Here is a 27,428-nt window from a genome sequence, read left to right on the forward strand (position 1 = left end):
CCTCCTCAAGCCAGAGACCGTCCAGGGTAGGCAACCAGCTAAAAGCCATCAGAACCAGTCTGGATATTAGGCTCCAGGGCAGTCATGGCCAGTATTCTGCAGATATCCGGGGTTTGGTTTGTTTCTCATTTCACCACCCTCCTCCCCTGGAAGAGGATGACCGATCAATCAACGAATGGTGTTTTTTGAGTACTTACTGTGTGCAGAGCACTGTATTAAGCACTTGAGAGGGTACACTATAACAGTTGGCAGGCATGTTCCCTGCCTTCAAGGAGCTTACTGTCTAGAAGGGGAGACCTTAAAGAAATGAAGGATATGTAAATAAGTACTGTGGGGTGAATATCAAGTGCTTCTTGGGTACAGAGCCAAGTGCGGAGGCCATGAAGAAGGGAGAGGGAGGGACTCAAAGAGTGGGGAGATGTGTGCATTCTGTCACATTCCCAAAGGTGCAGGACATCCCAAGCTGATCAGTTGGTGCAATCATTTTCTTTGTAGCAGCAGCACTTCCATTCTGTCAAAAACTGAAAGTGGAAGGGTTTGTGTTGGACATATTAAGGTGGATGTGAACAACACCAACACAGGGCTGAGGGGGAAGAGTTGGGGTTGTGGGGACAGTAGAAGAGAGCAGGCAAGAGAAAGAGAAGGTTTCTTCCATCCAAAATCCCTAAGGGTGTGGATGTTCTTTGGGTGTATTAAGCGGTTAGTGGCACACTGAAGGTATCCACCTTGAACCAAGATTCCCAGGCCTCCCTTTAGGACCCACAAATTGCCTTGGGTCTGTGGGAGATACTCCACAAACACCACTTGGAGAATCTTGGGAATAGTGTTGCTTTTTTCCTTGTAATTACTATTCATAACTACTGCATGCAACATTTTCTGCAAAATTCCTTTTGTTTGTACATGTTAGATTTGGGGTACGTTTTTAACCAGAGTTGTCACTGAAGAATAAGTCTGAACTGCTTCACAAATTTTATTTTGTAGTACATTCTTTCAGAACCTGGTTCATTTTTCCAGTTTTGTAGAAAAATAGATGTTCCAGCCACCATTTACTGAACACTCTAGTCTTTAAGACCAATCAATATGTTCCCTGGAAAGATGAATAAATCTCATGACTAACCCATTTTCTTAAAATTCTTTAAAACAAAGAAATAACCTTTTTTTAACCTCCCAAAGCACAGTATTTCAACAGCAGCAGCCAACATGGGGTTTCAGCGGCTTAACTTTACCCCCTATATAAAGCTTTGTATAAACCAGTGATTTTACTACAAAAACACTGTCCTTGAAAGAAAGGAGTGGCAGTCAGACATCAATGCAAAACTTGGAATGATTAGGTCATAAACATGGCACTTAGAAAAGGGTAGCTTATTTGAATAGACCACATAACTGTGGCTTGTTCTGTCCCTCAACTTTATTATCCACAAAGAAAAATTTTCCTTTAAAAAAAAATCCATCCTGAATGTTGAAGTTTATAAAACATTCAAAAACACCTTGTACCCAAAACAAGTGCTTAAAAAAAAAAAAAACTGTGCTAAGCAACCCCTTTCAATTCAGATATAGGTTTTTATAACATCTAAGGCTGCAAGAGTTCTTGTATTCAGTAGCTCTCTGGTTTAAGGCGACCTCCATCCCCTTCGCTTACAAAGCGTTTTCTGCCCCTGCAATGAAAAAGCAAACTTTACCAAACTTAAAATTAAGTTTAAGTCAAGCTTTAAGTCAATACATATCTACTGTTTTAAGATAATGGTAGAGGAAGCTGATGGGTCCTTTCAGTATCACCTGAAGCAATGAACTATAATTTCCTTTTTTAACTAGAGAGCCGGAAATGGACAATTTTCCTACAAGACATGGAAATATTCCCTCACTGCTCTAACTAGTTCCGATATCAAGTTCAGTTTCAAAACTGAAAGGTCTGGAAACTTGAATTCCCATCCTTTTACACTATCTTTCAAATTAAAAGATAATCTCACATCTATGAACTTTTTTAGATGTAAATAGGAAACTTAGCATGGCTTTTACTGAAAGTATTTACTCAGTGCTCTCAACCCTTTACAAGGCATCATTACTTTGAATAGTGTCCTTCTAAAAGAATGATTGATTTAAAGCCTGAGGAAAAAGACAACTTCTGAATTACAAATTTACGTGAAGCCACAGCTGCATTATTAGAATGCCGTCAAAAGCACAACAGAAAACTAGGATTTTTTTTCATTATTTGTTTCCAAATCTTTCCAAATCTTATTTTAATGTGAGAGTCCCTGCCTTAAATAAGAGCTAGACCTTAACAGCTGAGGTGTTTAGGCACTAGTGAAATAATTTGTTTTACAACGTACACATTGGACCTGAGCCTGTTGATGCAGGAAAGCAACACATTGCTCGTTAAGTAATGTATCAACTCCACAGTGTCATTTTCGGTAAGGGCCAGTAATGGATTGTAGAAAAATGAATGTGTCTTTCAGGTTCTACCTAAAGCTACGTCTATCCAGACCACATAGTTATTTGAAGAGGAAATGGTACCTTGAAGGACATAGATCTCTCAGTGATTTGGAAATTATCCCAGCCTGAAAACATTCTTCTACAAATCGCTCCAGCAGGGAGTAGGAATGGGGCACATCGAGATTAATGTCTGGTATCTCACTGTAAACTCGTTCATAACCCTGCAACAATAAGAGTAGGATGATGAAACCACAATCAAAAAGGTTTACCTCAATACCTTAATGGTAAAAAAGCCTTCATTTAATTAATCAATCAATATAACCACCACTAAATAGTATTGAAGTGCCTAATGCATGTGGTACTGGACAAACAAGGAAATATTCTGGTTTCTTAGAAATGCTTGTTTTTCTGATTTAGGGCACCATGTCAAGAAAAATTAGTTACTCATTAAAGGAGTCAGAAAGCATCTCTAAGGCTACACTTGGCTTTAAGTTCATTAGCCCCCAAGTAACTTTTCTGATACCTCTTGCTTAACTGCCACCCCCAGCCCAAAGACTAATCTGTTGGATGCTTTCATGATCAATTGAGTGAAAATAATAGCAAATGAGCCTTTGCCTGCCCTTCTGCTCCATGTGAGAACCTGATTAACTTGTATCTACCCCAGCGCTTAGTACAGTGCCTTGTATTCATTCATTCAATCGTATTTATTGAGCGCTTACTGTGTGCACAGCACTGTACTAAGCGCTTGGGAAGTACAAGTTACATAGTAAGAGTTTAACAAATACCATAAAAAAAACCACCCTCTCCTCAGCCAGACTTGCTGGAGGAAAATGAGATATCATTTGACAGAAGTGGGCACCAAACTCCCTACCCAATAATGTCCCTGGATAGATTGTCCTCACCCTATGCTGGACTCTAAGATCAAATAAAAGCCTCTTGGGGCTTGCCCCTCCTCTTCATTTGGATAAGTGAAAAATAAACAAAGCCCAACAATACCTGTGACAGGAAAACAAAACCAAAAAACCAAGACCTGTCTACCGAGACATATGAAGGCTGAGAGGGGACACAGATTAAAGTCCACAAAATCCTAGCAGGTATAGCAGAGGAAAAAAAAACCCACGCAAGTATATGACACCAACTTTTCCAATATCAGAACCAAGGAGCAACCACTGAAGTTTGACAGAAGTGGATTCAAATTTAAAAAGGACACTTCTCTACACAGCAGGTAGTACACAGTGGAATTTACTACCACAGGAACTTGGGCAGGCTCAAAACATCAATAGATACATTTATGGCCAAGACACTGGAGGAAAAAAATGGCTGGGGAAGGTAGGTAACATCACAGTATTCCTTCAAATATCATTTGCTGCCTCTCTTGGAGACTAAATACTGCATCGCCTCCAGACTGGAAGCTCATCATGGGCAGAGAATGTGCCTACCAACTCTATTATATTGTACTCTCCCAAGCTCTTAATACAGTGCTCTGCACACAGTAAGTGCTCAGTAAATGGAATTGATTGAGAAAGGCCCATTTGTCTTTCATAGAATGGAAAAGCCAGCAAGTGTAGAAAACACAAGAACAACCTTTCACAGCAAGAGAGGCACGCAGACAGGGAAATTAAAACAGAAAAGGAAAGAGCCTACCACAAAGTGACATAAACAAAAAGTTTCTATCATTTTTGAATTAAGGTCAAGAGTTTGACAGCCCGCAATATTTTCTTTAAAACACTCAGTTACAGTTCAGTTATGTTACTAGTCTAACCCAGCCTGTTATTAGAAATATCGACTTGTCAGATATGGCCAGAAAATCGAAGGATGCGCCAGTCATAGTGAAATACCATGCTAGACTGATCTCTCTAAGCTTATAATTGACAATGCAGCCATTGTTAAGGAACCCAAAAGCCCTAGCAAATGTAAGATAAGGAAAGATCCACAGCTTTTCCTTTCTGCAAGAGGATATATACTTACTCTTTTCATTTGGTCCAAAGTAATGGTTGAAGATTTCCAAAGAGATTTCAGTAAATCCAGTACCATTTTAAAAGTACTTTCTCCAGTTGACTCCAAAACCATCACAACTGCCTGAAATGAAGGATTTATGGTTTAACTGATAAGCATACTTTTGAGATAGAGAAAAGTATGACTACATAAAATACAGAAGACATTAATTTTCGGTTTAGCAAATAGTAACTTCACAACTTCACACTAATCTTACTTCATATACAAGTTCATGGTGAAAATGAGGTACTTCTAGTTCCTTAAGGCAATGTTCAACTTCAGATATGTCTCCAGAAAGTAAGTACTCTTTCAGCAGCATGTCAATCTGTTGGATACAAATCAAGTAACAATTCCTGATGAGAAATAAACTGAAGGAAAACGTTTACCCTTCCCAATGGTATAAGGGATTTTAAGAAGCAAAAATGGCTTAGTGGAAAGAGCACGGGCTTGGGAGTCAGAAGTCATGGGTTCTAATCCCAAGCTCCAACACTTGTCAGCTGAGTGACTGTGGGCAAGTCACATCTCTGTGCCTCAGTTATCTCGCATGTAAAATGGGGATTAAGACTGTGAGCTCCACGTGGGACAACCTGATTACCTTGTATCTATCCCAGCGCTTGGAACAGTGTTCGGCACTTAGTAAGCGCTTAACAAATACTATCGTTATTAAACTTGTCAGCCCATCTGTGAACCAGGAAATGGCAAAGGAATGACATTTGAATCTTTTGTTAATTTTTTTGTTTTTAAGGCAAACCCCTGCAATGCAGAATCCTTAGTGAACTGGTCAAGGGTGGAGAAGAGGTGGAGCTCGTCTCTCCCACAAAAATTGTTAAGCAGACAATACTCCTTGATGTAAAAGTCAATGCTGACTTAACAAAGCTCCAGAGTGAAACTTACATACCACTAGAGGACGCTAGCTACAAATTGAAAAAGTTTGGTAACAAGTTTTGTGTAGTAAAGGCCTCCACTAGCAATAGTCTTCTTTAGTCATTACCTGTTCACAGTTGCTTGAGTAAATTCCATGTTTACGGTCTCCTGAAAAGTACTGTGAAAAGGACCCTTTCCAATAATATATAAGTATATATTCTATCTGTGTGTGTGTGTGTGTGTGTGTGTGTGTGTGTGTGTGTGTGTACACAAGTACACACACACGACCTCACTGTCAAGAATGAGGCTTAATTTTAAAGGGGAAGAAAATCCTGTTCTCCACATATTTTATATTAAAAGCCTATGAAACTGAGCAATCGTATCTAGTGATCGCTTACTATGTGCTATCTTTATATGTGTGTGTGTGTGTTTACACATGTACACACACACGACTGCACTGTCAAGAATGAGGCTTAATTTTAAAGGGGAAGAAAATCCTGTTCTCCACATATTTTATATTAAAAGCCTATGAAACTGAGCATCAATCGTATCTAGGGATCGCTTACTATGTGCTATCTTTATATGTGTGTGTGTGTACACATGTACACACACACGACTGCACTGTCAAGAATGAGGCTTAATTTTAAAGGGGAAGAAAATCCTGTTCTCCACATATTTTATATTAAAAGCCTATGAAACTGAGCATCAATCGTATCTAGTGATCGCTTACTATGTGCTATCTTTATATGTGTGTGTGTGTACACATGTACACACACACGACTGCACTGTCAAGAATGAGGCTTAATTTTAAAGGGGAAGAAAATCCTGTTCTCCACATATTTTATATTAAAAGCCTATGAAATTGAGCAATCGTATCTAGTGATCGCTTACTATGTGCTATCTTTATATGTGTGTGTGTACACATGTACACACACACGACCTCACTGTCAAGAATGAGGCTTAATTTTAAAGGGGAAGAAAATCCTGTTCTCCACATATTTTATATTAAAAGCCTATGAAACTGAGCATCAATCGTATCTAGGGATCGCTTACTATGTGCTATCTTTATATGTGTGTGTGTGTGTGTACACATGTACACACACGACTGCACTGTCAAGAATGAGGCTTAATTTTAAAGGGGAAGAAAATCCTGTTCTCCACATATTTTATATTAAAAGCCTATGAAACTGAGCATCAATCGTATCTAGGGATCGCTTACTATGTGCTATCTTTATGTGTGTGTGTGTGTGTGTACACATGTACACACACACGACCTCACTGTCAAGAATGAGGCTTAATTTTAAAGGGGAAGAAAATCCTGTTCTCCACATATTTTATATGAAAAGCCTATGAAACTGAGCATCAATCGTATCTAGTGATCGCTTACTATGTGCAAAGCACTGTACCAAGCACTTGTGGGAATAAAACAGAGTTGGTAGGCATGTTTCCTGTCATAAGGAGTTTACAGTCTACAGCATATAAATATTGGTCATTATCTGACGCTCAGGCCTCTGTTCTTTCTACTCAGGCCATGCTGCTAAATTCCAAATTATAGAAACTTGGACACGTAAAGTCAAAAATGCAATTTCTCTCTAAAGGACCAATTTTAAAAACTCATTTCAACACAAATCCTGTATTAATAAAATTAACATGCATACAGCTTCTGACAGTGTCTGGTATTTAATTACCTCTTTGATGAGATGATTGACTGACTGCTGCCCACCGCCTGATCCCCACACACTGTCTTTACGCTTTCTACCTTTCGTCATACTCAGGAGCACAGTGGCTCTGTCCAATGCTGCTCTAGAGGGGGAAAAATGATTGAAAAGAAGGAAAATATAAAGTTTATAGTACTGATTCAAATAAATTAAAGTCCATTTCTTTTAACAACTCTATTTTTTTCCACTAGCCTAATACATAAAGGGGGGCTTTGGGGGATTTATGGTTTCCCACTCCAGCTGGCTTGGTACAAAGGGTAGGGTTTTTTTTGTTGTTGTTGTTTAGTTTAACTAAACCTTTCTCCCCTCCCCACCCCGCCAAACCTTACTCCTTCACTATCTACAGGTGTTACTAACATACTGTACCCGCTCTGATTGGGTCATTGTGTAATGATGAAAATTCATCAACCAGGATAGAGCCTATGAACTCGGTGAGATGGACGGCCTTCTGAGACATAAAGTCACCTTGCTCTGGAGAGCTGATGGGGGCTAAGAAGAAGGGATTTATCCAGTTAGCCAGTTGCTAGGTCAGTTCTCCATGTCTGGAGTACAACAGTATTTTCTTGTGGCTGTTGTTCATTTCTTGCTTTAATTACTTTCCCACTAGTTTTCACAATAAAGTGGAAAATCCTAAGCCACCCGGAGAATGACGACTTATCAAATGGGTATGGGTCTGGTGGTGCCTCCTGATGTTTAGAACAATGCTCAGCACATAGTAAGTGCTTAACAAATACCATAATTACAGACTGGATCCATTCTCCCTACCAGCCATTTCACAATGTGGGCCCCAGGCACTGGGAACCAGTCAAGAGAGTAAGGATGGCTCAACGTAAACCACTGCCACTACTGCAGATACAGTCAGTCCATCATACTTATTGCGCGCTTGCTGTGTGCAGAGCACTACTAAGCTCTTGGTAGAGTACAGTATAACAATACACAGACAATCCTTGACCACAACGAGCCTACAGTCTAGAGGATGAGCTCACAGTCAGCAGGACATCTCTTTCCCCCATTGACCATTTGGTGTCTTAGCAGTGCTCACCCAAATAGCAAAGGGCCAGAAAACCAGCAGTACTGTAATTCCCTGGGCAAAAGGTACAAGATTCTTTTTCAAAGACACTCCCACTCACAGATAGAGTCTCATGCCAGCACCATCATCTTCAGGTTGAAGGCCTATTCCACTATTCTCTAATTTTATAGACTGGTTTCAAGGATTTATATTATCAGATTTTTGCCCTAAAATTTTTCAATTAAAATCCAAAAAATAAAATTTTAAATGATATTCCAAAGCAAAGTCCATTCTGTATTCTAAACTTGGGAAAAACAAGGGTGTCACTTCAAAAATATGAACACCTGTCTGTGGTTGGAAATCTGGCTGTGTGTATATTAGAGGCAGGCCTAAGATTGTGGGTGTGAGAGATTATGAGGGTTGCAGGTGTGAGACAAGAAAAAGGGGAGGAGATGGAGAAAGATAAAAAGGGGAAGTAAATGGGCAGCAGAAAAAAAACCCACAAAAGAGAGGAAAACAGGAAAAAGGAAAATGCCAAGAAATAAGGCAAAGAAAAATAACTGGAAGTGGAATTGGAGCTTAGAAGAAAAAGTGACATAAAATGCCTGTGTATTTCCCTCAGTTCTCAGCTAATAGCACATTACATAGCTTTCCAGATCTAGCTTCCCACTAATAATAAAAAAAAATACCCAGGGACTACACTATCACAGTTTTAAAAAGGCTTGAAAAGTAGGTCAAAACTTACTGAAAATAAAATGAAAACATTTTATAAGAGATTTCTCCATCTTGGTTTACTGCCATGGAATCTACTTGCAACAGAAACCAGCCTGGCAAAGCAATCATAATATTTGCTTTTAATAAAAATTTCATTTGAATGGAATTATGAAAACACTCTCCCTGCAAATTCTAAATATTGAGCGAGCTGAAAGGCATGAGTACAATTACTTACCGAGCTTGAACACAGTCTACGGTTCCTTTATAACTATCGATATATGTATGGCATAAAATCCCATCTCCAACAGCTCTAGCGATAAACTGGCCCACCAACTGTAATGGAAAAGAAAAGCTTTAAAATAATTTCTCCAAAATAGAATTCACTCACTGGAAATCATTTATATATAAAATGAATATTTCAGTTTGATAAAATTTCTTCCTTTTCTCTTCAAAAATGACAGTTAAAGAGTGGTTTAGCTAAGTTCATGGGTGAAGTTTCATGAGGAACTACTATTGGGGAAAAAAGTTAGGGAGTCTGATGTTACTTCCCTAAACATTAAAATTGTTGCAAAAGAATGTCACCACCACCCAGTTCCTCCAAGGATTCTACTGCCTCTGCCAAAGACAATAGTCAATCATTTAGTCGTATTAATTGAGCACTTGATGTGTGCAGAGCACTGTACTAAGCACTAGGAAAAGTAAGATACAATACAGCTCAGAATACTGAGCTGATGGAGCCGTTGGTCTGACACAGTAAAGGCATTGCTGATTTAAATTAGTCATTAAAAATGTATGTTCCTCATTAAATACTGAAAATCTTTCTAACCCCATGCAGAAGTACTTTAGCAGTGTATTCCCTATTGCAAATCTTCGGGTAGGGGCAGACATTTAGTGCTCTGTGATGGCACTTCTGACCTCCTAAATTACACAGCACCAGTGATTATTAGAAGGCATTTTTGTTTCTCCATCTCAACAATGCACAAACAAAACAATCTCTGAAATGAACCAAACATTCAAGAACAGAAAACCAGCACTATTTTTTAAAATATGCTTACCAAGCGTTGAAAAATGATTGCTTTATAGAGAAAGCAAATAATACTCAGAGTTTATTAGGTACAAGTGGATTGAATAAATATAAGATCAGCTCCCATCTTAAAAAAATGGCATTATTATCTAAACCACTATTGCTTCCAATGCTGCAAATTCATTATTAATACTTCAAAAACTGGGTGATAACACTGTGAAGACACCATATTAAAAAACAAAAGTATTCAGATTTCTAATTTGTAGCCATTATTTGCGGAGGTTAAGAAGCCTTGGGGCCAGGCTCTTGAGTTTTCTTTAAAGCTTCAGGTTAACAAGATAAATGCACATATGAAAATATCCTTGTGTGCAAAAGGTCTTAAAATCTAAAATGTTTGTACCCGTTATCTATGGAGTACTTTAGCAAACATTTTGAAAAGGATACACAGACAGAAAATATATATTACACACACCTGTGGTGCTCTAGGTGTATCTAATGCTAGTTCAGGTAACTCTTTAAGTAACTTATCAAATGATTTTTCTACATCATTTGTGCTGACTACTGTTCCACAAAGGTCAGAAAGGAGCTTAGATGTCATTTCTCTATGACTAGCTTTGCCCTCCAACGCCAAGGACACGGCCAGCACAGGAACTCCACTTTTCATTTCACCAAGATTTAAATCTCTTAGCATTTCCTTATAAAAAAAGAAAGAAGAAATGTATTACATTATGCAAGAAAACAAAATCTTTATAAATGTTAAATAAGATGAATTACAAAATCAAAAACTCCTTTGTGGAGATAAATTCTAACGCTTCTTACCAGATGAATAATTAGGGCACTTCTGAGAAATGCCATAATTTTTCATGCTACCTTGTTATTCTAGAGCCCTGGAATTTTTACAACTCCTCACTGCACTGACTCAGATCTGTGCTCTGCATAAAAAATGACTATTAGTGATAATGCACTGAACCAGTATTAAATATGTTCTGGCCCTCTCCTAACCAAAATGGAAGTGGGAAACTGGAGTTCGGGAGAGCTGTGGAGGGAATAAGAGATGAAAGCCAATACCAGAATTAACCAAAGAGCTAGGAAAATACAAATGATGAGGTACAAAGAATAGACGTAATAAAATGAGAAACAGGGTGGTGCTTCATGACCTCTCACGCTATCCCCAGCAACACAGCCAAGATGATATCACTAGCAATAGTGACAAGGAGTTTCCACACTTTGGAGGGCTCCAGTAAGGAGTAAGGGTAATGATGGATTGCGCTGGGCCCAGGTTTCAACACACTGCTTCAGCAGCTATGGAAATGGCAGAGGTTAAATAGCCTGGGAGAAGAGATTGATGGAGAGTTGAAAAAGGACAAAAAGAGAAAAGTATCAGAGAGGTAGGCAAGACACAGAAGTGGAAGATAACATGCAAGTGGAGTAAGACCAAGAAGCAAGGAGGGAAGATAAACAAAACAATTTGCTTACTTCCTACTTCAACTCTCTTCCCTGCCTTTCTCCTTCTCTTCCAAGTCTGTATGTGCTTGGACTTTAAGTGTGGGAACAGTATACAGGGAGGAACCAAGGACAGAGATGGTAAGTAATAGCTCCTCAATTACCACCTCAGCACTTGGGCACTCACAGCTACCCAAAGCACTTTTGTACATGTCTGTTCACAACTCAACTACTTTAGCGTTTTTTCCTACTATCCATCTTTCCATTCTGCTCCTCTTATTTGTAAATTATTTTGTGTTGGTCTCCTCTTTACATTTTGAGCTCCTGAGCAGGGATCATCTCTCTTTATCTTTACTGTGCTCTCCCAAGCACTTAGGACTGTACTCTGCCTGGAGCAGATAGTCAATAAGTTATTGACTGATAAACAGTGATACCTGATCAGGGAGAAACACAGACATCAGGCAGGCAGGCTTTGGGGAAAAGAGAGCAGGAGGAAATGGAAAGTCTAGTTCTTAAATGGAGTGACCAACTGAGGAAGAAACACTACTCTAAATGCAGCAATTTTTAGATTACTAACGCACCATTTCTCAGAGAGTCCGATTTTCTCATTTGGCAGGTTCTGACCACATATATCCTTTAAAATTTTCCTCAGCTGAAAATATGCTAGTTTCTTTCCATCTTAACTCCATAACACGACAAGGGCCTGATATTTTGGGGCTTGTTAATATTTACACATCATACCAATTTTTAGTAATCAAAATCCTCTTTCTGGGCCAATATATTTAAAAAATGAAGAGCAAAGTTCATCTACATAAGGGCATTAATACGCTAACATTAAAAAGTTTCCTTTATTTTCAGTTTGTGATAAATATTCACTTTATAGAACTATTATTTCATTCAATGACTCTTACATAGGTCATGCTTCTTCCTGCCCCACCAACATCAAAGACAGTAGATAACAAACCCACAATAGGGTTCACAGTCTTAATCCTCATTTTACAGATGAGGGAACAGAGGCACAGAGAAATAAAGTGACTTATCCAAGGTCACACAGCAGACAAGTGGTAGAGCCGGGATGAGAGCCCAGGTCAGAAGAACTCCCATGCCCGTGCTCTCACTCACTGTCTTTTGTGAAGAAAAAGACACTCACCCTTAAGACTTTGACTGGAGACAAGAATTGAAAGGGTCTAGCCAACCTTCACATGTCACAGACATAGCTGAACAAGAAGTTCAGGTAGAAAACAAAAGCTTCAAATATATTAAATTGGGGAACTTAATACTAAGAATTTCTTCCTTCCCATATTAAATTACATTTAGAAGTTTTTTTTTAACTTACTGCAACTTCATTAGTATCTCCGTGTTCAAAATATTCTTGTATGATGGGTGTTAAAGTCTTCTCAAATGCCCTTTCATCTAAAGGTAAAACTACAGTTTCATAAACACAGTTCTCCTGAAAAGGAAAAAAAAGAAATGTACATTAAAACTCTCTCTCGATCTTCAGATATTTCACATTTCTTATAAAATTGTACTGGCAGTAGTAATCCAATTAATGAAAACCAAATTCATCTTGAGAATTTGCATAAACTTACTGCCAGACTATTTACAAGCTGCATATTTATCACTTTTGTGTCTGAAAATAATGCTATTACTCGTGTGTCCGTCCTCAAAAACAAACCAGTGTTAACTACACAAGCTCTCCTTCCCCTATTACCTACATGTCTAACCTTTAACAAAGCTCCAATATGACCTATTTCCCCAATAGCAACAGAAAGAAGTTTCCTTCCAGCAGAAAAAAAAAGTTGGTAGTTTTCATTTTAATTCACTTTTTAAACAAACGGGCATTGCTAACTACCAAGGTCCCTTTAATAAAATAAATTTAAAGCTTTAAAATTTTAGTTCACACTGAAACTTTATGGAAAGCAGTTACCCTGGCTCCCTCCTAAAAACAAGAAATAACTGAGCTAAATTAGGCAAGGCAAATGCTTACTTCCTTTTTGACGGACTTCAGAAACCACATAACAATAATAATAGTAATAATGGTATTTATTAAACACTATGTGCCGAGCACTGTACTAACTACTGGGGCGCTGGGGTAGATAGAAGATACTTAGGTCAGGCACCGTTCCTGCCCCACGTGGGACCCACTGTCTAAGTCAGAGGGAGAACAGGTATTGAATCTCCATTTCACAGATGAATAAACTGGGGCATAAAGACACAAAGTGATTTGTTCAAGATCACACGGCAGGCAAGTGGCGGAGCTGGGATTGGAACTAGGCTCTGGTACCTTCCCCAAAATAGAATCAGGCACACCCAAGTAGGGTGCCCACTGAATACTGAGGTGCCTTCCATGGGGGGTTGTAGTTGCATATTCATGGAGGGGCTCCAGTTAGCACTACAAGGGATTTGTGTGCCCTGCCAGGGTGTGCATGCTAGCTACCTGTTCAAAAACAGAGTGATTTGCATGTCTGGCGCCTACCAACTCAGGCATTTGGCATTTTGGTGGGGAGTGTGGCTTTCTGGCATTCCTCTAAACTTTAGCAGCCAGCCCTTAGGGTAGAAGACTGGCTAGCTACAATCCAAATGGTTCCCTTGCGGTTTGGGGGCTCTGAGTTCTATGAGTCACAGAATGGTAGAAAACTATTGGGGGAATCTTGAGGTACTACTGGAGTTCTACCTTGGAGTACTCAAAGAGTACTTACGCCAGATGTTCACTGCCATGAGTACTAGCTAGAAAACACTGATGATAAAAACTGGGCATCTAACCTCAGAAGTAACAGAAATGTCACAGACTGTTTTGATTTAATGAGTGCACGAGTAGAGTAATTATAACCAGTTAATACATTTTCCACTTAGTTTTTTTCCACTAGAAATGTAAACAACAAAAAGATACCTGATCATCATCATAGTTAGGGTCTTTAACATCTACTTCCTCCACATCATACACTTGCCCAGGTGTGCCCCACACCCCTTTGCCTCCAGCACCACCTGGAAGAAAGTGAGTAATGGCAAAAGAAAGACATTTTAGTACAGCGAAGAGTCAGGGAACAACTCCTACATTATTTTGGAATCTCTTTTACCAAAGTTTACACATCATGGGATGTTGAAAATCCAACATCAAAAATAATTGTATTTTTTTGAAGTGATTTGTAGATCATCATCACAACTACTCAGTGAGCAGAAACTTTGTCAGAACACTGTATCAGGCACAGACTAGAGGCCATTTGGTGCAGCCTCCCATTTCCAGTTAGATGAGTGACTAAACCACCTGGGGCAAATCATATTGAAATAATTTCTATGGATGGAGTCTCCACAACCTTATTCTGCAGCCTTTGTCACAATGTATAGTCATGATATAAACATCTAATCCCCATAAGCAATTCAAATGCATTTAATGTAGTCCTTTTCTGAAGTAACACAGATAGCAAAATTCAGTGTATTTTATAAGGTTCAATCTACACCAAAATATGCTAGGTTTGATTTTTTTCAAGGTTTTTGTTAAGTGTTTAAGGTGCCAGGCACTGTTCTAAGCACTGGGGTAGATACAAGGCAATCTGGTTGGATATGGTTCATGTCCCACATGGGGCTTCACAGTCATAATCCCCATTTTACAGATGAAGTAGCTGGGGCACAGAGAAGTTAAGTGACTTACCCAAAGTCACACAGCAGACAAGTGGAGGAAGTGCTTAGTACAGTGCTCTGCACACAGTAAGAGCTCAAAAATACAATTGATTGATTGATTGGAGGATCCAGGATTAAAATCCAGGTCCTTCTGACTCCCAAGTCCGGGCTCTATCCTCTTAGGCCACATGGCTTGATTCAGTTGTCAAGAAAATTCATACCTCATTCTTGAATCATAAACAATTCAAATATTGTGAAACTGACAATGAAGACTGTTATGTTTGCTAAGCGAGGAAATCATAAGCAAATACTTGTCCTTTCCTAATATCCTGGACTCCAGGCTGTTAGATTCATAGTACCTGATCAGTGCGGCCCACCAAGAGTATTACTTCCTGTCACAGTACAAGATGCTGCATTGAGAAATGCAGATTGAGTAACTGCTGACTATATAAAGTAACTTGGCTTAAATTGAAGTAAATTCAATTATCACTAACGGATTCATTTTTAAATATTTTTATTGGTAACGTGGTATAGGGTCTTCACACTTACACAGTGACCAATGGATTAATTTGCTACTAAACAACTAGCACTGTTGAGAATTCTCTTCCTACTTCAAGTCAACATTTTTCTGAATAAATGCCCCAATTCGAGCATTTATTAAAACTAAAAGTTAAGGACTAATCTTATTTTCTAGATGTATCTTTTACATAGTATTTATCATTACAGACATTCAATTAAAGAATAGTACCAATTGTGGTTTCACACTTTACATGCTTCACATTTTCAGAGTGAACTCTGTGGTCACCTTTTTTACAGTTCAAAGAGCAACTGAACACAAAGCCTTGCTGCAAACATCAAAGCTGCAAATAGCTTACATTAACTGTACTGAATAAATAGGGTTAAGTTCCTGCTGTTGCTATGCTATGTCTTCCCTCCAGCAGTGGGAGGCCTCCACCTTCCCACCCTTGCCAAATTTCTCTTCTGGAGTTCTAAAGCAACTGCCAGAAAACATGGACTTGTATAGTGGCGGGGAGACAAGGAGCTCTGTGACAGTGAAAAGGAATAGTTTCCACTGATGGCAGAACCCTAGGCTTATTTTGACTGCTGTTTAACATAACCACAAGATATTTCTGTATACTGAAAGAAGCAAGCCCAAACTCCTTAAATTGTTAATGCTATAGTGTTTCACAATGTAACTTTTTTTGAATAGCTAAGGCTTACCAACGAAGCCACCAAATTCAAAATGAGATATATGAGTTTTCCCCAGGAGGGACTTGGTCTCAATATGAAAACATGTTTCTCCAGTGTTCCGATATATACACCCCATGCAACTATCATGGAAGGCCAGTCTATGTAAGTTGGGGGTCTCTTAAAATGCTAAACTAATAGACTTTTTTATAGACACTTTCATTTTCTCCCCTGAGTATTATTCCACCTTACCATGTTAAGAATTGTACCAGTTATATGAGAATACCACCTGAGCATTTTAGCACAGATCTTTAACAATGGGCATGTCTTCACATGTACTTAGCACTGTGTCAGATACAAAGCAAAAGACTCCCCTCTGATCAAGCCTTTGCCTGAATATTATTACATGGTTAAAGAACAAAACCAACTTCATAGAGCTCATAGGGAAAAACTAAGTTCACATGCTCAGTAAAACAGAGTGGTCAAAGCTGGCAAAAAGTCATCACCATCAGTGGTACTGTTGAATGCTGTGTACAGAACACTGTACAAAGTGCTTGGGAGAGTACGATACGACAGAGTTGGTAGACATATACAAAACCTTACTGTCTAGAGGGGAAGACAGACATCAATATAAACAACATAAAAGGAAAAAATTGAGATAGAGCAGTTAAGTTTAATGAGCCTGCAAATCATCATACACCTACATTTGTACAAGTGAAAAGACAGAGAAAAATCAATGGGTCTCTACTGCCCTTCTCAAAACTGTATTTCTGCAAGGCTAAAAAAAATACATTCTGGGAGAGCAACAATATCATTTATTTCTATAATATTTTGGTTTAATGTTTACACTAACCTTTCTTCGGTAGCCCCCTTCCTTTTCCTGATCGGGATCTTCTGTCCAGCAACTTTCCCTTCGGACTGGTTGGTACAGTAACCCCACTTCTTAATGCCTCTCCTCCGTTATCGCTGACCGAATCTCCTCTTCCAGAGTCCCGAGATGAGTTTTTCCTCAACCGCCTCTTAGCTTTAGCGTTAATTTTAGCTTCATTAATGGTCGATGCGGAAATCCAATTTCCATTTATTTCATTCTTTATTTCTTCAGTTCCAGTATTTTCTTCATCACCAGAAAACAGAGAGTCACTTAAATGATCAGGTTCTTGAGAGAAAAAATGAGGAAAGAAAAAATTAGTTTGTATTCCAAAACCAATCAGTTGACCTATCAATCAACTGTATTTATTGAGCGCTGCATGCAAAGCACTGGACTAAGTGCTTGGAAGAGTGCAATATAACAGAGTCAGTAGACATATTCCTTGCCCACAACAAGCTAACCCAGGAAATATGTTATAGTTGTCTTCAATAACTTTAGGGAGTAAAATCATTTTCAGTGTTAGTGTCCAAGGTAAATAATGAGGAGTCAAATGACAAAAATTTAATTCTTATAGTAAGATTTGTGCCTTCAAAACTTTAAATATTGACTGCACTGTTAGTTCTTAGACTATGTATAAAACTAACCAAAATTAAATATAATTTACAATCAATTCACCAAGAAAAACATGCATAATTTGAAAAGCAGTGTCACCTAGTGGAAAAAGAACTGGCCTGGGAGTCAGAGGGCCTGAGTTTTAATCTTGGCTCTGTCACTTGTCTTCTGTGTGACCTTGGACAAGTCCCTTAACTTCTCTGTCCCTCAGTTACCTCATCTGTAAAATGGGGATTAAGACTGTGAGCCCCATGAGGGAAATGGACTGTGTCCAACCTATCTTGAATCAACCCCAGTGCTTTAGTACATGTGCCTGGCACATAGTAAAAGGGCTTAACAAATACATATTTTTTAAAAAATAAGACAAACAGTGTATTAAGAGATCAGAATAACCACATTATACAAGGCAAGTGAGCTTTCTGGTCAAGTTGTCAGAAGAACCAGAAGATCAATTTTGATTTTGAGTCCTTTTTTTTTTTTTGCAATATTCTCCTTTCCTCCCAATTTGTTCATAAATCTAACCCAATGAATACCTATGGGATTCTCTTTTCACTAAAGTATAGTCATCACAATGGACCAGAATATATTAAAATGATAGGTGGACTGGATAGGCAGCTACCACATGGCCCAGGAACTCATCATATCCTGAATAAAGTGGGGAGCTGGGGTACTGGCTTCAAAGTTCTCCATCACCCTGCCCCTTCTTACCTCACCTCCCTTCTCATCTTCTACAACCCAGCCCGCACACTCCACTCGCACTAACCTTCTCACTGTGCCTCATTCTCGCCTGTCCCGCCATCGACCCCTGGCCCATGTGCTACCTCTGGCCTGGAATGCCCTCCCTGCTTATATCTGCCAAACTAGCACACTCACCCCCTTCAAAGCCCTACTGAAAGCTCACCTCCTCCAGGAGGCCTTCCCAGACTAAGCCTCCCTTTTCCTCTGCTCCCCCTCCCCATTGCTCCAACTCGCTCCCTTTGCTCTACCCCCCTCATATTTATAACAATTCTATTTATTTGTATTAATGATGTGCATATAGCTATAATTCTTTTTATTTATAATAATGCTATTGATGTCTGTTTACTTGTTTTGATGTCTGTCTCCCCCCTTCTAGACTGTGAGCCCGTCGTGGGCAAGGATTATCTCTGTTGCTGAATTGAACTTCCCAAGCGCTTAGTACAGTGCTCTGCACACAGTAATCACTCAATAAATATGATTGATTGAATGAATGAATACTATTGAGTCGACTCCAACGACAGATTTATTTACCAACATAGTAGATTGTAAGTGGACAAGAGATAAATCTGAAAAAAGGAAATACCATCAGTTTCAATGAATATTTTCCATTGTTTCCTCACTCCCTGCTTCAGTATCCCTTCACCCATGTGTGCTAATTCCATAGGGGCAATCTCTCCCACAGCTTTTTGAATGGACCTCTGCTTTGTTCATCCTGGATCTTTGACAAGACCCAAGAGATTCCTATCAGGGACCAAAAAACCCAAAATAATGGCTTTCTGACCTGTCAGCCCTTTAAAGCCAGGGCCTTCCAAGCTCCATCATCCCTAAAATCTCTGAAACCTTTAAACTCTCAACCTCAAAATAAAATTAAAAAATGGCACCTATGCCTACATCTGTTGGTTTGTTAAGCACTTACTATGTGCAAAGCACTGTTCTAAGCACTGGGGGGGATACAAGGCGATCAGGTTGTCCCACGTGGGGCTCATAATCTTAATCCCCATTTTACAGATGAGGTAACTGAGGCCCAGAGAAGTGAAGTGACTTGCCCAAAGTCACACAGCTGACAATTGGCAGAGCCGGGATTTGAACCCATGACCTCTGACTCCAAAGCCCATGCTCTTTCCATTGAGCCATTCTGCTTCTCTGATTTGTTCTGATTACTTTCTCAACCTTGAATATTTAGTATCAAAGAACAAGTTTCAATATACTCTGTTTCACCTTCTGAATGATGACTTCAAGAATACTTTCTCCTATGTATTAATGGTTTTCTTTCTGTGTATTCAAAGGCTGTCTCTGAATAGGAACTGTCACTATATTTCAACCCAACTAAACATTTCATAAACATCAATACAGGAAATCAATCAGCGTGAAACAATGCAGAAATTTTAGAGAGCAGATTGCAAACCCTGTATCTAGATTAATTTCTTAGGGTTAATGATCCTTTCACTAGCAAACTTCTGTTTTTCACACTTCCCTCCCTAAAAAGAGAGTATTTTAACATATTTTGCACATTATCTTCTGAGGAGTATTTACCGTAGCAATATTCTCAGCTTTATTTTTCTATCATTTTCAAATTAAAAAAAAAATAAAACAGTGAAGTAGGTTAGACTTCAAAGGGTCTTCCCACATCAAAGAAAGCTATATAAATTGTACACACTGCAGAAAAAAGTATTAATGCAAGTGTCCACAACATGATCAAAGAAATGAAGTTCAAATTGTGTAATACAAGAGAACATGCTGTCTGCTTTACAAGTTTGAGAAATGGATTTCAAACACTTTACAAAGAAACATTATGACTCTATCCTGAAATTATGTCAGAATTTTCAGCAATATATTCAGTTGTAAGCTTTTCCCATAAGCACTAAGATGTTCACAAGAATACCACTGTCACTTTGCTTACAAATCTCCTGAAAGGTACCTATAAATATCCACTTTAAAAGTATTAATAGGATAAGCCCTTTCCCAGCTTCCATGAATTAATCAATACATACCCACATATAAAATATTTACTTTATAAATTTTTTAAATGAGTGAGAAATAACACTGAAACCCCTTGAGAAGTTCTAGCAATACTATTTAATACTGTAAAATCATGAATGCATTTTATATCATTACTAATCATCTCCTTTTACAAGATTAATAGGCATGATCATTTTTGATCTCTTCCTTTATGCTACTGCTCAAAGGATGAAGACCTCATTATTCAGTAGCGGGGTTGTAATAAAATTAGCTGATGCAATGAAGGGAATGTATGTTAAAGGGGAAGTAAAGGGGGAAAAAGAGGCAAACAGGTGAGACTATATGTATATTTCCTTTGGCAGGGATGTTCCATAAAAGCACGTTAAGAGAACGTCAGAGTCCCAAATTTGTGATAGAAGTAATATCAGAGGGATTACTTACTGAAGACTTTCATTTTAAATAATGCCAAAAAACATGTAAGATACTTACATCATGATTCCACAAACTTCAAATAAAAAAAAATTTCTTAATCAGTAGAATTTATTGAGAACCTGTATGCGGAGCACTATCCTAAGTCCTAATTGGTAAATATGATCCCTGACTGTCTTTAGTGAGTTTCCAAACTTAGCATAAGAGGCAGGCTCTAAAATGAATTACGAAATAACAGAATATAAAGAAATGTATGTTAGTCCTAAGAAGGGGAGGCGGGGGACAGGGAGAGGAGTTGGTGAGTAATCAAGCATTTAGATGAGGTGGAAATACTGAAGTGGCAGTTGGAGGGGGATGTAGAGTAGAAAAATGAGAGATAAATCTGAGATGGCCTCCTGAAGGAGATGTGATTTGAGTAGGGCTTTTTCTCTATATTTTTTCAGAAGTACATTTCAGCACACTCGCATAAACACGGTTTAAATCTAAAATGTAAATGACTTACCTTGGGGGTTAACGTTTAAAACCTGCTCATTTTCTACTTCCATTTTCAAGTGTAATTTCCCCTGCACTGATTAAGGATGAGAGCCTCCTTTGGAATCTATAAAAAACAAAATGTCAACCCATAATTTTCCAATGAGTAAATTAACACTTTCGTTCCATTCCATTTTCACAGTTGGCAGCTCTCACAAATCCTTAAATATAAATCAGAGCTGAAAATAAAAATGGATCCATACTGGACTAGGGAGTGGGGCAAGGCATTTAAAGTTGCCTAGTAGTTGTGAGAGCGGGGGAATGTGGGGAAGGATGCAGGGGCACATATCGCACTACAGCAGTTAGCCTTCAGCTCACTTTGCAGCCTGGTGTGGACAAAGGGACCCCACAGGTTGTTGTGCTGGTTGAAATCACAAGAGCAACAGGAGGGTAGTCCAGCCTCCCCCTCAGCCCCAGAGCCATGCCAGCTCACTGCAGTTTCTGACAGCAGTGCTAGTGGCCAACTGACACTTGGCATACTGCAGCCCAAACCCCACCCTAAGGCCTTGGTCAGGGACTGGCACCACACTGGAGACAAGTCTGCTTCTTGGCACAAACGCCAGTGGGAGGCAACCCAGCACCCACATCAACTTGGAGCCAGAAGAAAAAAAAGCTTCCAAATTGAAACAATTTATGGTAATCTGGCACATTCTTTAACCACTCCACCTTCCTTCCACCCCTAATATCAGTCACGCAATCTTTAAAGCTCTCTGATAAGTATTAAGTTTTTAACATCACATTAACTTGGCATTTACACATTTTTTTTATCCTCCCAGCAACACCAGAACTCAGGATCACTTCAAGGAATCCAGAGGTGAATATTATGAGCGCTGCATCTTGTAAATTTTTGCAGAATATAACAATCAGTCCGCCTAGACCAAAGGAGCAGAATAGAATAAATATCAGAACTGCTCATTGGGAGCTTACCCAAAATATAACCTCCACCATTTTGGCAAAAATCACTGAGTAGCATCAACCAGTTATTAATGTCTCATCCCTATGCAATGGCTGAGGATAAATGGATCCACCTTTTAACTACCCTTAGCTCTCTAGAGTCAGACTAGTCCCACAGTGGCATAATAAAACTAGCAACTAGGAAGCAGGTTGGTGTGAGGTCTAGAAAGACTCAGAATCTTCATGGGAAGAGTCACACATATATGTTCCAGTTTTCCTTCTCCTAAACATTCTAAACAGTCTCTTTTAGAAACTATTTGATAGGGCAAAGATACCTACCAAAATGGTTTTCCTGAAAGATAAGCTACAATTTAAAATGTAATAAAGGTTGTGGAATCTTATGAAAAAAGACCTTTCTTTTCTAGAGAAAGGAAGATATAACATTCCTTGAAAGGTCAACTGTTGGTTGTATGAAGGCTCAGAGCTGGTTAGGGTCTCAACTACCCAAATATCTCTTTATATTACATTTACATGACATGAAAAATGAATATCATTCAAAACATCTTCCTTTCAGTACCATGAAAATTGTAACATCCAACCTTTCAGAATTCTCCAGTGCGCTAAAGGGCTAATATTTTGCTAAAACTGTTCACTCTTTAGCACTCACAATGCTCTTTGTTCCTTGTAGAATGTTCTAAGACATTCATTCCACTACATTATGCTCTCCTTTTGAAAAATAAAATGCACACATTAAAATGGCTTTCTATATCAAGAGCTGGAAAATATTGCCACATATAAAATTTTAGGGTAAAATAGGTAAAATACTATTATGTCTTTCCTAAAAGGGATACAAAAGCTGTCACACGTTAAATGAATCAAAGACTAAATCAGCTTTCTTTATTCCAATCTACTTAGATTGCATACAGTCAATCAATCATACTTATTGAGCGCTTACTGTGTGCAGAGCACTGCACTAAGCGCTTGGGAAGTACAAGTCGGCAACACATAGAGACAGTCCCTAAAGTGACTTCTTTTTATTTAATGCTAAAATTTTTGAACAATTTGCTGTTAGTAATATAAATGAGAATATTGAAACATATTAATTACCACAGAAAAGAACAAAATGGAAACACTTCTCTAATTTCACAAAAAGTGATGCATGTCACAAATGGCCGCTCTTTTACAATGTAGTGCCATCTAATGCAGACTTAGGAATGAAAGTGTAAGTTAAAAAACATCCATGACAAAACATCTTACATCATCTAAATGTTCATAGCTAAAATAGCACATGTACATTTGTAAAGCTCATCTGTACTAGAAGCACATATAGTCTATAATTTGCATACAGACTTGACTGAAAATACCCATACCTCCTTCATTTTTCCCATTTACCTAATTCCATGCTTTCTCATTCTCTCAGGATCAACTGAGAAAATTAGATCTCAGATGGATAAACTCTGACAATTGCACATTTTCTCCACAAACACTTCAATAATATTAATATTGGTATTATAGAAGAAATCAATTGGTTAGAAAAGTAAGTGCTCAATAAATACGACTGAATGAATGAATGAATGATCTCAGTGAGTTTTTAGCTATTTGAATATCCAGTATAGCAGTCCAAGATATGTCCCATTAGCCAATTATCACAAATGTGTCTTGCATCTAAGGGAAGTGATAACACACCCAAGAAGTAAAACTTGATAGCAACAATTGCCGTTTGATGAATAGGGAGGAGTTGGATGATGTTTTGTGTGCCTAATATCTCTGCCTTGCAGAATGGTGTGCATAACTGATAAAGTTGTTCATGTTTTTCCATCAATTAAGAATGATTATATGTAATATGTAAGTGGACCACACTTTAAATATATGGCAATATCAAGCTCTTTGCTTCCAAACTCAGGGAATGAAGTATATCAAAAAACATTTCCTACCTACTCTTATGGTTTTGTAGATTTATAATGGGAAAAGAAGGCCTAGGATTTACATTAAGTGTTTTTTCCTCCTTCAATTATTCATGACTCTTCAGTGAAGAGTTTTGGGAAAAAAATCTTACACTTGATCACTAGAAAAAGATACAGCTTTAAAGATGCAAAAGAGGCCTCTGCAAGAAAAGAAGCCAGCCCCAGACACTATTTTAGAGCAATTTCCTTTTCTCGTCTATTATAAAAAAAAGAATGTCTCAAAGATGCCTGAAGACACTTTAATTATTCAGTTTAATCAATAATACAGAATTATGTGCTCAAACTCAAATGTATTTGGGGGCCAACATTGGCAGTATTCAATTTTTAACAAGCCATTCTGCTGTTAAAATACTTGAGAGGCCTCTTTGAGATGCCTGCACAAAGTCATTACCCACATTCACCCACACACCACCCCGCCAACGAAAACCCTGCAGCTTTGAAGATCACAAGAAGCACAAAAAACATTTCAATTTAAAAATTACAACTCGTTGCTTACCACCTTCCTCTCACAATGACTGGACTTGATGAGATGATTTTATTTTACTAGTCTGGAGTCGAATGAAAGCTCTTGTGTAGATTCCATCACCACATTTCCAAACAAATCTGATAGTTTATGGAGTGTGTGTGTGTGTGTGTGTGTGTGTGTGTGTGTGTGTGTGTGTGTGTGTGTGTGTGTTTGGAGGGGATTTGGCCTTTACGCTAACTAGATTTGTTTTAAGCTGGGTAGGAAAGAGGTAGAACAGAAGCCCCAAATCTTGAGGGTGATTTCGAGCTTCTGTTCAAGGATAAACAGTAACCCTGTTTACTGTTACTGGATAACAGTAACCCTTATTACCTCTTTCTATATATATCTATATCTATTTATATATCTATATCTGTATATATGTCTATATATATAGCTCTTGTGTAGATTCCATCACCACATTTCCAAACAAATCTGACAGTTTATAGATTGTGTGCGTGTGTTTGGAGGGGATTTGGCCTTTATCCTAACTAGATTTGTTTTAAGCTGGGTAGGAAAGAGGTAGAACAGAAGCTCCAAATATTGAGGGTGATTTCAAGCTTCTGTTCAAGGATAAACAGTAACCCTGTTTACTGTTACTGGATAACAGTAACCCTTATTACCTCTTTCTATATATATCTATATCTATTTATATATCTATCTATATCTATCTATCTATATATCTATATCTATCTATATATCTATATCTATCTATATATCTATATATAAAACGATCTTAAAGGAAGGAAGCAGCAAGCAAACCAAAAGTAATTCAGGAATCAGGGCCTTAGGCCTAAAGAGCGGGGGCGGGAGCAGTCTGCCCGGGCTCCACGGGGCGGGGAGACGGAGGGGGAGGAGGAGGAGGGAAAAGGAGGGAAGGAGGGAGGAAAATGGGAGGAAAGGCAGGAAAATGATGCCAAGGAAATAAGGGCAGGGAGAAGGGAGATCGGGAAACGGGGGTAGGTGAGGAGGCCTTCCTACTACAGCCCCCGGCTCCCATTCCTCGCCTCCATTTGGGGCGAAAGGGAGTTGTTGGGGAGGGCGGCTTCCACACACGGATCCGAATTTCGGTCACAGAATAAAACCAGAAGGCTCGTTGGGGGGAGGAAGAAATGCAGCCTCCTAAGGTGTTCGGAGGGGTGGTTAGGGAAGGAATAGGGACCCAACCCGAAGAGGAGGGGGCTGGGGGGGGGGGGGGGCTGAGGAATTCTCTGAGGGAAAGATGGGGAAGGGGTTCTGAGGAGACGGGATCTGAGGGAAAGATGGGGACGGGGGTCTGAGGAGACGGGACCTGGGGGAAAGATGGGGAGGGGGGCCTGAGGAGGCGGGACCTGGGGGAAAGATGGGGAGGGGGGCCTGAGGAGGCGGGAACTGGGGGAAAGATGGGGAGGGGCCCTGAGGAGACGGGACCTGAGGGAAAGATGGGCAGGGGGGCCTGAGGAGGCGGGACCTGAGGGAACGATGGGGAAACAGACCTGAGGAGGCGGGACCTGAAGGCTTCTCTGAGGGAAAAATGGGGAGGGGGGGCCTGAGGAGACGTGACCTCAGGGCTTCTCTGAGGGAAAGATGGGGGGGGGGTCTGAGGAGATGGGACCTGAGGGAAAGATGGGGAGGGGGGTCTGAGGAGAGGGACCTGAGGGAAAGATGGGGAGGGAGGCCTGAGGAGGCGGGAACTGGGGGAAAGATGGGGAGGGGGGCCTGAGGAGACGGGACTTGAGGGAAAGATGGGGAGGGGCCCTGAGGAGACGGGACCTGAGGGAAAGATGGGGAGGGGGGCCTGAGGAGACGGGGCCTGAGGGAAAGATGGGGAAGCAGGCCTGAGGAGGCGGGACCTGAAGGCTTCTCTGAGGGAAAAATGGGGAGGGGGCCCTGAGGAGACGTGACCTGAGGGCTTCTCTGAGGGAAAGACGGGGAGGTGGTCTGAGGAGATGGGACCTGAGGGAAAGATGGGGAGGGGGGGCCTGAGGAGACGAGGCCTGAGAGAAAGATGGGGAAGCAGGCCTGAGGAGGCGGGACCTGAAGGCTTCTCTGAGGGAAAAATGGGGAGGGGGCCCTGAGGAGACGTGACCTCAGGGCTTCTCTGAGGAAAAGATGGGGAGGGGGGGTCTGAGGAGATGGGACCTGAGGGAAAGATGGGGAGGGGGGGGCCTGAGGAGACGAGGCCTAGAGGCTTCTCTGAGGGAAAGATGGGGAGGGGGGTCTGAGGAGATGGGACCTGAGGGAAAGATAGGGAGGGGGGGCCTGAGAAGACGAGGCCTGAAGGCTTCTCTGAGGAGACGGGACTTGAGGGCTCCTCTGAGGGAAAGTTGGGGAGGGGGGTCTGAGGAGACGGGACCTGAGAGAAAGATGGGGAGGGGGGTCTGAGGAGACGGGACCTGAGGGAAAGATGGGGAGGGGGGTCTGAGGAGACGGGACCTGAGGGCTCCTCTGAGGGGGAGCCGAAAGGCCCTGAGGAGACGGGGGCCTCCTCACCCCTCCCATCTCCAGCCTGCGCGGCCTTCTCGGGGGACAAAGGAGAAACTGAAGAACGTGAGGCGGTAAAGGAGTTCCCTCCATCCGGTACTAACCCCTTTCGGGCTGCTGTTGTCGCGCCTGGTCCCCGAATCCAGTCCCCTTCAACAACACCGCCACCACCACGGCCACAGCCGCCGCCTCTTCAGCGCCTCTCCGGCCCTTCTCGCTCCGTTTGTTTTTGTTTTGTTCTACCCAGTAACACGGGGGCGAAGGCAGGCCTCTGATTGGCCACAGCGTGGGGGCGAGCCGGCCAATCGCGGGGCTTGGACGGTCGGAACGAGGAGCGCGATAGGTGGGGAGGAGGGAGGGAGGGAGAAAGTGGGGGGGCAGGGGACCGTACTGCGCATGTGCGGACGCTTCCCGCAATCAATCAATCAGTCGTATTTGTTGAGCGCTTACTATGTGCAGAGCACT

General features: G+C 40.3%; 1 protein-coding gene across 2 annotated transcripts; it reads right to left on the minus strand.

The window, feature by feature from the left end:
• Nucleotides 1–952: 952 nt before the first annotated feature.
• On the minus strand, nucleotides 953–27,178 carry PDCD4 (programmed cell death 4). 2 transcript variants are annotated; one of them, XM_038757626.1, is made up of 12 exons: nucleotides 27,068–27,178; nucleotides 21,112–21,207; nucleotides 16,857–17,159; nucleotides 14,088–14,182; nucleotides 12,534–12,647; nucleotides 10,227–10,448; nucleotides 8,966–9,063; nucleotides 6,978–7,092; nucleotides 4,643–4,750; nucleotides 4,399–4,509; nucleotides 2,512–2,651; nucleotides 953–1,655 (listed from the first exon to the last, which is right to left on the minus strand). In XM_038757626.1, exons 2-12 carry the CDS (start codon nucleotides 21,152–21,154, stop codon nucleotides 1,595–1,597), a joined length of 1,410 nt encoding a protein of 469 aa, XP_038613554.1. In that variant the 5' UTR covers nucleotides 21,155–21,207; nucleotides 27,068–27,178; the 3' UTR covers nucleotides 953–1,594. The 2 variants fall into 2 exon arrangements, with proteins under 2 accessions (XP_038613554.1, XP_038613555.1); XM_038757627.1 differs by lacking the exon at nucleotides 27,068–27,178 and adding an exon at nucleotides 24,495–24,582.
• Nucleotides 27,179–27,428: the final 250 nt, after the last annotated feature.

Source organism: Tachyglossus aculeatus, chromosome 16 (genome assembly GCF_015852505.1).
Source record: "Tachyglossus aculeatus isolate mTacAcu1 chromosome 16, mTacAcu1.pri, whole genome shotgun sequence".
NCBI classification, from domain to species: Eukaryota; Metazoa; Chordata; class Mammalia; order Monotremata; family Tachyglossidae; genus Tachyglossus; species Tachyglossus aculeatus.